Source organism: Notamacropus eugenii, chromosome 1 (genome assembly GCF_028372415.1).
Source record: "Notamacropus eugenii isolate mMacEug1 chromosome 1, mMacEug1.pri_v2, whole genome shotgun sequence".
NCBI classification, from domain to species: Eukaryota; Metazoa; Chordata; class Mammalia; order Diprotodontia; family Macropodidae; genus Notamacropus; species Notamacropus eugenii.
Genome location: NC_092872.1, coordinates 283,359,880 through 283,373,481, shown reverse-complemented (window position 1 = coordinate 283,373,481; position 13,602 = coordinate 283,359,880). Strand labels below are relative to the sequence as shown.

Below are 13,602 nucleotides of genomic sequence, written 5' to 3'. Positions count from 1 at the left end.
ACAGATAGAGTGCCTGGCCTGGAGTTCAACTACAGCCTCAGACACTTTGCTGTGTGACCTTGGGCAAGTCACTTGACCTTTATTTGCCTCAGGTTCTTCAACTATAAAATGGAGCTAATAATAGTATCTACCTCTCAGGGTGAGTATCCAATGAGAATATTTCTAAAGTGTTTATCCAAAGCCGGGCACATAATAAGCATGTAATAAATGCTTGTTTTCTTCCAGATTCTATGTATTCTAGTGCTTAGCACAGGGCATGGCAGGTGTTTAATAAATGGTATTTACTGACTGGCTGTCCTATAATGACCTCCCATGAAGAGGGACTCTGAGGGAGGCAAGGAAAAAGATTCAAGGCCTTACACCTTGGCCACACAGCTTAGTTATCTGGGGCAGAAGTGGAATGCAGGCTTGGCCCTCTGTCTGCTACACTAGGCCATGCGCCATGTAACTACAAAGTGGAAAACTTTCATTTTCTGGTCTACGGATTCCTGTGGTCATGTACATGGAGGCAGGGAAAGTAATTTCTGGTAAAAAGCATGTTTAAAAAAAGAAAAGGCCAGCATACCAAAGACAAACCTGCGGGAGTGAGCTGCGGGTGGGTGGGTGGGCACTGCATGCACCCATGAGTGCCTGGCTCAAACAGAGCCTGCTGCCCTGAGACCCCAACCAGGACTGAGCAGACCTGCCAAGGCCATCCAGCACCACACCTGAAATCAGGCATGCTCCAAAGGGGATTTCCTGGGGTCCCAGGGCAGGAGAACTAGTCATCAAAAAGTACAAAAGCCCCTTCTCTAGGATGTGACGGAGGTCTTCTGCATGAGGAGAGTAGCCCGATCCAAAGACAGGAAGGACAGCTGGAATCCGAGACCAAAAACACCCAAAGGCTCAGGAATGAGAGCCGTGCTCAAATGATTACAATCAACTGTGTGGCCTGAGAATGGCTAGAAAGTGAAGGAATCTAAATCCTGAGACCTCAGAGATGGGAGGGTGACACCAAGTCCAGCCACCTCAGCTATCCCTTAACCAAAGGCATCATACCAAGCAAGGGACCCTGAATTCTCTGTGGGAAGACCTCCAGTGGAGGGGAACCAACATGGCCCTTGGGCTGGGCCCATCTACCTTTGGACAGTTGTGATGGCAATCAAGCTTTTCTTTCTATCTACCTTCCCCATGTACACCAAGTTCTATCCTCTGGGGGTTGCAGGTCCAAAATGCACCCACTTCTGTGGGACAGCCCTTCAGTTGTTTAAAGATGAGAGAGCATGTCCCTTCCAAGTCTCTCGTGGGACACCAGACAATATTCACTATCATCATTATCCTCATCATGATTAACATGAATTTCTATGGCAGCTGGCACTCATACCGTTTTTACTGTGTGTCAGGCATTGTGCTAAGAACTTTGCCAATATGATCATTACCTCTGACCCTCACAACAACCCAAGGAGGCAAGTGTCACTGTCATCCCCATGGCATACTTCCTCATCTCATTCTAGATCATATGATATTCACCTTCCTGGCCCTCCTCACAAACCAGCTGGTCCCTAGTGCTTGCTGCAGTTTCCTGGGCCCCACAATGAGGTTCTCCACTGGCTGCCATGTAGATTCTTCCAAAAATGCACTATTCCATGAACACTAGGGCTTTAGGGAAGATTTTTTCTTCCTTTAGGGAACATCTCAAGATAATGGAAAACATGGCTTAATTTCCCAAATGAATAATGATCTAGAATTGGTCAAGTGTGACCCCAGTAGCAACAATATGAAAAGATCTAGAGGAAAACCTCAGTTAAGCAGAATTGCTTTCTGAGGGGCAGCTTGGCAGCCCCATGGGGAAGAGTCTGGAAGGCAAGTGAAAATCCCACTCAAGACGCTTACTGGTTGTGTGTCCTGGGCCAATCACTTGCCTTCAGCCTCAATTTCCTCATCTGAAAAATGGGAGTAATAATAGCACTTATCCCCCAGAACTGTTGTAAAGGTCAAATCAGACACCATGTACAACACATCTTACATTGTATTATACTATATTATATTACACTACATTATATTATGTTATGTTATGTTATGTTATATTATATTACATTACATTACATTATATTATATTATATACTCTAAAGTGGCATATAAATGCCAACTGCATATACTTTAACTTGGAGGGACCTGGGGTTGACATAGCCAAGAACTGCTCAAGAAAATGAAGCCAGAGCTGGGCCAATGTCTGTCCTATTGAAGGGAGTATGCACTTTATTGAGATCCACTGAGGCATCCACTAAATCGAAGTAATCCTAAATAACTTATTTAGTCAAAATATTCATAATGGGGGGGGGGGTCGCAGAAACAAGATGGCGGAGCAACAGTATGTACTTTCTAGAGCACTGTCCCCAAGCTCAGCCAAATACCTAGAAAATTGCCCTAAACAAATTCTGGAGTTGCAGAACCCATGGAATGATGGAGTCAAGCAAATCTCCAGTCCAAGACAGCCTGGACAATTGCTGGGAAGTATCTATCATGCCATGCTGGGGGCAGGGGGCAGTTCAGCGTGGGCCATGCCAACACAGACAGAACCTGAGCAGACCTTGGGGAGACTGAATCCCTCACACCTGTGGTAGTTTCCAGACTTCAAAACCCCAAAACACCAACGAAAAATTGGAAGGTCAGTGAAAAAAGCCTGTAGGACCAGTGTGGAAGAGCAGAGTGGTCTGGCCCCTGCCCCAGGGCAGCAGAGGGGGAAGGGGGCAGAGGAGCAGCAGCAGGGGCAGAGACAGAGACTGTTTCTGGAGCTCTAGGCTCACAGACTGTGGGGGAATTGAGCAGCTGACACTACACCCCCCACCCCCACTGGAAGCAGAGATCTATCTTGACAAAGAGCTCAAAAGTCAAGTAAATGGCTGGGGAAATGAGCAAAAACCGAAAAAAAGAATCAGACCATAGATTCTTACTTTAGCAACAAGGAAGAGCAAAACATGCAAACAGAAGACAACAAAGTCAAAGTTTCTCCATCCAAAGCCTCCAAGAAAAATATGAATTGGTATGAGGTCATGGAAGAGCTCAAAAAGGATTTTGAAAATCAAGTAAGAGAAGTAGAGCAAAAATTGGGAAGAGAAATGAGAGTGATGCAAGCAAATTATGAAAAACAAGTCAACTGCTTGCTAAAGGAGACCTGAAAGAATGCTGAAGAAAATAACACTGTAAAAAACTGACTAACTCAAATGACAAAAGAGATCCAAAAAACCAATGAAGAGAAGAATGCCCTACAAAACAGAATTGACGAGATGGAAAAGGAGGTCCAAAAGCTCACTGAAGAAAATAATTTCTTAAATTTACATAAATAATTATTTAAAGAAAATAATTCCTAGAATAAAGCTGATGAAAGTTATTGACTTTATGAAAAATCAAGAAATTATAAAACAAAACCAAAAGAATGAAAAAAAGGCAGACAATATGAAGTATCTCACTGGAAAAACAACTGACCCAGAAAAAAATCCAGGAGAGATGATTTAAAAATTATGGGACTACCTGAAAGTTATGATCAAAAAAAGAGCCTTTCATCTTTCAAGAAACTATCAAGGAAAATTGCCCTGATATTCCAGAACCAGAGGGTAAAATAAATATTGAAAGAATCCATCGATCACTTCCTGAAAAAGACCCCAAAAGAAAAACTAGGAATATTGTAGCCAAATTCCAGAGCACCCAGATCAAGGAGAAAATATTGCAAGCAACTAGAAAGAAACAATTTGAGTATTGTGGAAACATAATCAGGGTAAAACAAGCTAGCAGATTCTACATTAAGGGATCAAAGGGCTTGGAATATGATAATCCACAAGTCAAAGGAACTAGGATTAAAACCAAGAATCATCTACCCAGCAAAACTGAATATAATACTTCAGGGGAAAAAATGGTCATTCAATGAAATAAAGGACTTTCAAGCATTCTTAATGAAAAGACCAGGGCTGAATAGGAAATCTGATTTTCAAACACAAGAATCAAGAGATGCATGAAAAGGTAAACAGGAAAGAGAAATCATAAGGGACTTACTAAAGTTGAACTGTTTACATTCCTACATGGAAAGATAATATTTATAACTCTTGAGACTTTTCTCAGTATCTGGGTAGTTAGAGGGATTATATACACATATACATATATGTATATATATATATATATATATATAGACAGAGGGCACAGGGTGAGTTGAATAGGAAGGAATGATATCTAAAATAATAAAATTAAGGGGTGAGAGAGGAACATATTGGAAGGAGAAAGAAAAAAACAGAATGGAGCAAATTATCTCTCACATAAAAGAGGCAAGAAAAAGCCTTTTCAATGAAAAGGAAGAGAGGGGAGGTAAGAGGAAAAAGTGAACCTTACTCTCATCACATCTGGCTTAAGGAGGGAATAACACGCATACTCAATTTGTTATGAAACTCTACATTACACTACAGGAAAATAGGGGAAAAGGGGACAAGTGGGGGGAGGGGAAGGGCAGATGATAAACGGGAGGGCAAATGGGAGGAGGGCGTAATCAGAAGTAAATACTTTTGAGAAGGGATAGGGTCAAAAGAGAAAATAGAACAAATGGGGGAGCAGGATAGGATGGAGGGAAATATAGTTAGTCTTCCATAACATGACTTTTATGGAAGTCTTTTGCATATCTACACATGTATAACACATATCAAATTGCTTGCTTTCTCAATGGGGATGGGTGGAGAGAGAGGAAGGGAGAAAAGTTGGAATTCAAAGTTTTAAAAACAAATGTTAAAAATTGTATTTACATGCAACTAGGAAATAAGATATACAGGTAATGGAGCATAGAAATTTATTTTGTTCTCCAAGAAAATGGAGGTGATGAAGATAAGAGAAGGGAGGGGGTGTGGTAGAAGGGAGGGCAGATTGAGGGAAGGGGTAATCAGAATGCATGCTGTCTTGGGGTGGGTGGAGGAGAGACATGGGGAAAAAATTCGGAACTCAAAATCTTGTGGAAATGAATGTTGAAAACTAAAAATAAATAAATTAGAATTAAAAAAATGTACTATGGTAAAAAAAAAGAAGATATAATAATAACTGAATCTTGTCAAAATCACTTGCAACAACCATAGAAGGAGACTACTGAGTTTTCTGAACGTTCCCGAAGTTGCTAAAAGGCTGCCCTAAATGTCCCTCAGATTCTCAGCTCATGGTCTATTCATTTGTTAAATCTTTTGCTTCATCATGTGACCCCTCTGCTCTACAACTTTGCCCTTTGGTCAGAATCTCTGGCATGCCCTTCAGCACCTCCCTAATCTAGTCTCCACTTCTAGCCTAGAACCAGCTTTCCTTTTTCCCAATAACACAAACGATCTGTCCCAGAGGAGTTAATTAAGACACATTACGTTTTTGTTCACTTGCTGCCCATGAAATGACCTATATCCCTTCCCCTTCCTGCAGCCCGACTCAAGTCCCTCAATTCTAGACCTCGAGTCATAAGAACTGAATTTAAGAGCCGGCACCAACATATCCAAGGCACCTTCGCCTCTGTTTCCCTGTCTGTCAAATGGGCCTAAGGAGAGCACCTCTCCTTGTGTGTCAGAGCTGATATCAGGGAAGATTCTTTAAAACTTTGCGTCCAAAAGGCGCTGGGGCCTCGGCTGACTTGGTGAACTGAGTACGACCCAAGCCTCCCTGCCCAGCTCCTCCATCTCTGGGCTCCTCACATCCTGGTTGTGCTGATTACTCATTCTGCTGCTAAATCAATGCTGGCTAACAAGATTACAGGGATGCTTCATGGACTTGTCTTATCTCCAAGGAGTCTCACAGTTCCTGGAGGGCAGGACCATCTCACACGTTCTCTGGGTACCCCACTCAACAGCTCACACACTGTGGGACCTTGTAGCCAAAAGAGTGAAGAATGAATTAGCACTGAATGTCAATGTGAACGGAGAGCTGAGGATGCTGTGGTAAGTGAAGAAAACGGGTCCTTTCTGTACAGAAACTCATTCCAGCTTTCTTTAGAGGGAGTAAAAAAACAGAAAGAATCCTGAAGAAGTCGAGACCTCAGAATGGCTGAACCATACAAGGTCCAAGGATAAGGGACCCACTCCATGGAACAAGAGATCATAGAACCCAATCCCATTATTTGACAGAAGAGGGAACTGAGGAATGTTCACACTGGGAGCAACGGTCAGAGATGGGATTTGAACCCAGGCCTTTGGATCTCTGAGTCAGGGCTCTCTCCACCATCCTTGTTGTTGCTCAGTTGTTTCAATCATGCCTGACTCTTCATGACCCTATTTGGGGTTTTCTTGACAGAGAGTGGTTTGTCATTTCTTTCTCCACCTCATTTTACAGATGAGGAAACTGAGGCAAACAGGATTAAGTGACTTGCCCAGGGTCACATAGCTAGTAAGTGTCTGAAGCCAGATGGGAACTCAGGAGGATGAGTCTTCCTGACCTGAGGCCAGGTGCCCTATCCATTGAGCCACCTAGCTGTCCCTACCCCTGTCCTAATGGTACCAAATAATAATAATAGTAACAATACAAAAATAGGAAGGATACATGCAAATATGGAAGGAGTTCCAAGAACTAGTACAGAGATAAAACATGAGAATAAGTGATCACGTGTGTATCTGCACATGTGTGGTCTACAAATCAAGACCAAGCACTTAGTAAGGGCTTCTTATGTAAGTACTGGGGGACGGATCTTACCTTCCCATGGGAAGGAAACATGCAACTTCAGTGGCCCATACAATACACATAAAGAAGGGAGGGCAAGTCTTGAGCCACTGAAGAATTCCTAGGAATCCACAATTAAAGAAGATTGGAAGATAACAATAATCAAAAGTCATTTCCTAGTCCCCTCCCTTGACTCAAATCTCGGATTCTCCTAAGTAGGAACCTAAGGGGGGTGCGCGCACGCAGTAAATGGAAGAAGCCAAAGGACAATTTGGTGTCATGGTGGCACTGGAGCTCAAGGTGAAGAAAATCCAACTGCAAGTTCTTATTCAAGAATCCAAAAAGCATTGCTGAGATTGGTACAAAGCACAAGGTTATTTTTCTTGGCACCCACATCTGTTCTGAATTTTATTTTAAATATTATTTTGACCAAATTTGGAATATATCCTGTGTGTGTGTGTGTGTGTGTGTGTGTGTGTGTGTGTGTGTGTGTGTGTGTGTGTGTGTGTGTGTGGAGAGAGAACAAGAAATGTTATAGATGATAGATAATAGATGAGGGACAGAGATCAGCATTTCTTTATAGAATCAAAATCATCCCAAGCCAAATGGGAGGGACAGTAGCCACTAGAGAAGTCCATGCTCATTGACCTAAAGAAGAAGTCTAGAGCCAGGGAGGGGAGAGGCCCACTAGCCTCCGCACATTTGGACTATGGTCCTCTTTTCCAGATGCCATATTTTCAGAAATGAATTTGATCATCCAGAAGGCAAACACAATGGTGAAAGATGGTGCCTCAGGAACTGCTGAAGGAGCTGGGGAGGGGTTGGGCCAGTGTTTTCAAGTCAGGAAAGGCCATCAGGTGAGGATGGATTTCACAGTTGAATGATAATCCTTCTGGCCCCAGAGGGCAGAATTAGAAGCAATAGACAGACATGGCAAAGAGACAAATTTAGGTTTGAGGTGAGAAAAAACTTCTTAATAATTACCCCCTTCCCCAAGGGGAATGGGCTATGTTGAGAGGTAGTGAGTTTCCAGTAACTCCAGCTCTTTGAGCAGTCTAGATGACCACTGTCAGAGACACTGAGATTACTCTGGCAGGGGCCAGACTACATGGCAGCTGAGATTCCTTCCTGTCACACTATCCACAACAGAAGAAGAATAGTTCCCGTAGCTAAATGGCACAGCGGATACAAAACTGAACCTGAGTTCAAACTCAGCCTCAGACATACCCTAGCTGTGTGACCTTGGGTAAGTCACTTAACCTGTTTGTCTCAGTTTGCTCATTCATAAAATAGGAACAATAATACAATAGCACCTCCTTCCTAGGGTTGCTATGATGATAAAATGAGATAACACTGGTAAAGTGTCTTGTTGATGTTGCTGTTAGTACCGCCACTTCAACAAAGATGATTGCCAACCAAGCCCCAGACCTACAGAGGGGAAAGCCAAGACTGTGCTTCCAAGAGAACCTAGCAGGGGATTATGAGATCTGAAGTATGAGCAGCCCAGACTGCTATGTCCACATGAAGTCAGTAATTTAGAAAGTTGTTTCCAGGTTGGACACCTCCCCACAAGTGCACAGACCATGGAAAAAAGGCTGGTTCAGGGTCAGATCAGACTAGGCAGCTTCTGGGGTCCTTTACAGCCCAGAATTCTATGATCCTGAGAAATACAACAACCAATTTAAAAGAAAGTAAATATATTCTGTCACTGTTTTATTTCTCTTCAAGTCAATAGTACATTATTATTCTCCTTTTAAGCAAAATGTACATACCATAACTTTTGAGATGTCAGTGAAGATTTCACCCATATGTCGTTGGATTATTTATTAGAGATTTTTTGAATGTTACATTTATAATAATATTTAATGGTAAAAGATATGAATAACATTACTTTATCCTTCATAAAGGCACAACTACAAATGTTTATTGAATACACAAGCAATAAAATGGAATGACCTAGGTATTTTAGAAAAAGGCAGGAAGACTTTTATTTTCCTAATCACCAAAGCATTAAATGCTAGATTTCAGTTAGTTATTTCAATTACTATTGCATGCAGGAAGGAGGGAAATAAGACTACTCTCAACAGACAAGTATGGAAAGAAAGTTTTCACTAAGATGCCCTAGAAGAGACAGACCTGCAGAAAATGCAGAAAGTTACTATGATAAGAGTTAAGAGCTACTTCCATAAAACCAAGGCTAAGGCTGGAGGAGTCAGGACCTCATGACCTTGGCAATTCAGACACTTACAACGGAAAGAAAGCAGTGGAACAAGGGAGGAGGTTTGGGAGAGAAAAAACGTAGCCTTTCTCCTTTGAAGAGACGCAAAATTCTCTAAGGAGTCTTTCCAGCCTGAACTTAAGGGCGCTTGCAAGACTGGCCCAACATTACTTCTGCCATCCCCAGGAAAAACAGAGAAAAGTAAAATCTAGTGCTACTCACAATCCTGGGAAGATCGATGACGGAATGTGAACCGTAAATGACTGCGGTTGACATCCTCAATGGGAATCGCCACCTATAGCAATGAGAAGAAAAAAAATCCAAGAATTCATAACATCTTTATACGGCATCATAATTTAAAACAGAGAGGGGCCATGGGAAAAATACCAGAGGATCAAGTCCAGGGCACCAAGGGAGGCCATCTCAGTATCATGGTTGGTTTGTTGTTTTTTTTTAAATACTCAAAACACATGTGATTACGAAGGAAACCAATTATATTTAAACAGTTATCAAAACGTTCTCTTAATTCATAGACCCCAGGTTAAGAAAACTCCTGGTTTAAAAGTTCTTAAGTATATCTTTAAATTCTGTTCTAGTGATGATATACAATTACCAAAATACTTCTTTCACCACTAAGAAATCAGGTTTAATCCCATGGTTCCAATTTCTCATGGTAGCAGTTGTAATGAAAACTTAAATAATGCCCAGGAAGCAAAGGCCAAGCCAGCCTGGCAGGCCAGATGGGAAAGGCATCTAATTTCCCTGAGAAACTATGACTCATTTGGAATGTCATTTTAAATTCCAATTTCTATTTTATGATACTGTTTCTCACTCTAACACTCGGTATCTATGTCCCAGAAAGCTGGCCCTGGTCTTGTTTTTATATATTCAAACCTTTGCACACCCAGGCTCAGACCTGGCTAGTCAGATTAACTGGGTTATATCAACAGATGGCTTTCTTAAGAAATCTCAGATCTCTGTGTGCCAGGTAACCTGGTCTGGACATTACAGGATGGCTTCTCACTTCATTTGGAATCATTAACAGACACACACACACACACACACACACACACACACACATACGCGTGCGCGCGCGCGTGTGCACACACATACTCCACTACCACCACCACCACCATCTCATAGAGAGGAAAGCAAAGTGCTCTCTTCAAAAGGACTCTAGTCATTTCTCTCCATGGAAGTCTTATGTTCATGTCCCAAAGGAGGAGAACCATATTCCAAGAAAAGTGTTCCTTAGCAACCTTGGATGACTTTGTCAGCTCAGCCATCCTGTATTCTTTCAGGGGCAGGCAGCAAACATTATTACTGGGGGAGGGGGACAGGGAGGGGCAGAGGATGGGAGAGAGAAGGAGAGACTCAGAGAAGAATAGGAGAACGTGAGAGAAACTAGGAAGATGGAAGAAGAAATAAAGGGATACAGGGGAAAGGGAAGGGAGGAGGGATAAAGAAATGGAGGGATATTGGAAAGAGAGAGAGGAGGAATAAGAGAGGAAGGGAAGGAAGAAAGTAGAGAGGGAGGAGGGAGGGAAAAAGGAAAAGAGGGAAAATGACATCTGATAAAGAGATCTGATTCCACAGACAGAAAACTTCTGAAGTTTATCACCTGTACAAGCCTGGGGAACATTTTACCCCGCCAGGGCTGTTTCTTTACCTGTAAAATTGGGGGGGGGATTCAACAGAATGGCTTGAGGGATCCCTACTCATCCTTGATCTCAGACCCGGTGATCTTCCATCCTCAGCCACATCAAAAACTCCCTGGAGCTCACTTTCTTCATCTCTGAAATGGGGTTGAACTAGAGGAGCCTTCTCTCTCTAAATCTATGATCCCATGACACCAGGAACAGAAGATGGGATAGAGCAGAGAGAGGCTTGGATGGAGGAGGAAAGGGACAGAGGAATAAAGGACAGGAGGGACAAACAGGGAGACAAGCTAGGGAGAGCCCCCAGGCTGGGATACCTTCACCGTTTCAAACCATCGAGGCTGCTTGACTTGGTAGTAAATCACAGACTTGTACTCAGAGAGGGCGTCATCACCAGCCCCAGGGAAAATGACATTCTGCAAAGAAAGGACCAGAAAGGTAAGTCACGCCCCTGCTGGCCCAGCCTGGCCTCCTCCCCCCCCCCCCCCCACACACACACACAAACATCTGGGCCCATTTTCTTGCAATATCAGCCAGAAGGAGAAGCGACACTTGTGAGGGATGTCATCAGAAAGTGGCATCTAAACATTCAAGGAAAAGGAGAGAAGGGGGAAGGAAAAAGGGATTGACAGAGACACTGAGATGGAGAGAGAGAGAGAGAGAGAGAGAGAGAGAGAGACAAAGAGAGATACACAGATACGGAGATAAAGAGACAGAGACAGACTCAGAGCAAAGGGTAGAACTAAAGTCTTCCCTCTGGGTGTTAGTGATCTCTGGGTTTATAAGCTATGCTACAGACAGTGAGAACAGCGTCACCAATGCCCCCAAACCAGAGCTTCCCATAAGTTCAAAGGGAAAGGGAGAGCTCTTAGTTGAGGAGGTCCTACTTTTAAGCTGATGTAGGAAGAAACACCGTAGAATGGAAACAGATGTTCCTTTATGTTTTCTCCTACAGAGTGAATGTCCTACAAGCAACATGAAAAAGATCCTTGCTGATCTCCAGAGAAATGGACAGAAGAACTTGGGATGGTACAAGCCCATAAGAAACATCATGGAATAGCATGTGGGCGGAGGGTCAGCCTATGGCTTTTCCTGGTAACACAACCCTGGGCATCCCCTAGACACTTAGAGCAAGAACCTCTCTGACAGGGCTATCAAAATGATCAAATGAAATAATGCATGTTATACGTTTAAAAATCTTAAATCAAAAGACAGCATTGGTAGAATATTAAACTCTGTAACGGCAGGAAACGGTTTTTATTTCAACCCTCATCAAAGTGCCAGGCAAAATGCCTTGTGTGTAGTAGGTGCTTAATAAATGCTTATTCAAATTGAGCAAATGGGGGAAACAGAAGTGAAATTAGGGGGAAATGAAAGTGAAGCAAAAAACAAAAGTTTTGAACAAAATTTAAATGGGAAAATTGAATTGGAATCATCGAAAAGGAGACAGAAACTCAAGTCATCCTTGGGGACTCCAAACCCAAAGCGCCTGTCTCTTTGAAATGCAGTGGGAGGTACCAGCTAGGGCACAGAATGTGGAGTCAAAAAGACCTGGGTCTACCTCCTGCCTCAGGTATTTATTGGCTGTATGACCTTAGGCAAGGAGCCTGATATCTTTGCTTCAATGTCCTCATCTGTAAAATGAGGGTATCAGATGGGATGGGCTCTAAGGCCCCACTGAGCTGCAGGCTGTCATCTCCACTGGCGGTCTTCCCTGCTCTGCCCTGAATGGGCAACCAAGAAATGGTTCAGGGATGGGTCTGGGAAATCAGAGAAGGCAGTCTTGGGGCCATTCTAAAGCACCCCAGAGCCTTCCAAGCAGCCTGGCATAGTGCCAGGAGTTGGACAGAGTGCCCAGACCATGTGGGTCCTCTGATGAATCACTGAGGAACCAGAAGGAAGAGACAAGCATCATCTCAATCTCAGAAGAGTCAAATCAATAAAGATGGGAATTCTGCATGGTGACTCAACTTTCACAGGGAAGTCAGCCCAAGACCTCCAAAGTAAATTCAAACTGGTTTCCAAGGAGCATGCATTTCACACTCCAGATTAGAAGTCCTTGAACAAGTAAGGAAAAGAAAGGTAATAACAAGACCTGGCATTTCCATAGTTCCTTAAGGTTTGCAAAGTACTTTAAAAACATTATCTCCTTTGAGGGCAAATAAAGACTAAGGACAGAAAGAAAGATCTCCAGAAGAGAAAAGAGCTAAGGTCGTGTTCACTCAGATGTGGCTGAATTCTCTCCTTCGCATTCTGAGACCAAGGGAAGGACTGGGCATAAATGGATGTGTGGAACAGCAACTCTCCCACACCCCAGAAATAGGTACCTCCAATCGCTTTCCATCTTCATCATAGACAGACACTGTGACCTCAACGTTCTTAGCTGTAGTCTTGCTGCCTTTGTCAAAATCTCCTTGAACGAAAGTTACATAAATATCATTCCGAACATCACCTGAGGGGAAAAATGATACCTGGAAAATCAATCCATTATGCATGGCATGACAGTGAATTATGCAAAATTTGCCAAACTGCTGTCTACTCTATCAGAATATTATAAATATTATATCAGGCGATTATTAGGCATTTTCCCAAATGAGGATTTTTTAAAAGACAGGCTAATGGTCATCTTTATTCACCAAATGCTTCATTTTCACCTTGCCTTGTCAAAGATAAAGATAAAGCCTGGTGAAATCATGGTTATCTCTTCTGTCCTTCGTGTAAGTCACTGATACAATTGACCCACCATCGGACAATCAATCCCAGGTTCAGAACTGGAAGGAATCTTAGAGGATGTCGAGCTCAGCAATGTTACTTTACAGATAAGGAAACTGAGGCATGAGATTACTGCCCAAGTTCACAAAGGTGGGCCACAGGGGAAGAACTAAGATGTGAACGGATTTTTCCCATTCAAATCCTGGGATGCTACCCCACTATCCCATCTGCCAAAAGAACCTTAGTTTTCCTTTATTTCCCACTCCATCATCTAATATTTGTTCATTTATTCACTTCACAAACACTCTAGTGATAAGACATTTGCACTAACCTATCCACACACACTTGGATGTCAATCAACAAGCAATGATTAAG

The 13,602-nt window shown here is 42.7% G+C and overlaps 1 protein-coding gene across 2 annotated transcripts in view; it reads right to left on the bottom strand.

Moving 5' to 3' along the window:
* DOCK1 (dedicator of cytokinesis 1) overlaps nucleotides 1–13,602 on the bottom strand; it is a 582,086-nt gene that overhangs the window by 467,406 nt on the left and 101,078 nt on the right. For both annotated transcript variants that reach the window (XM_072629055.1, XM_072629056.1), the window contains exons 14-16: nucleotides 12,843–12,967; nucleotides 10,833–10,931; nucleotides 9,080–9,152 (exon numbers count right to left, since the gene is read on the bottom strand). In XM_072629055.1, coding sequence (XP_072485156.1) covers nucleotides 9,080–9,152; nucleotides 10,833–10,931; nucleotides 12,843–12,967 — 297 coding nt within the window. The remainder of the gene's footprint in view (nucleotides 1–9,079; nucleotides 9,153–10,832; nucleotides 10,932–12,842; nucleotides 12,968–13,602) is intronic.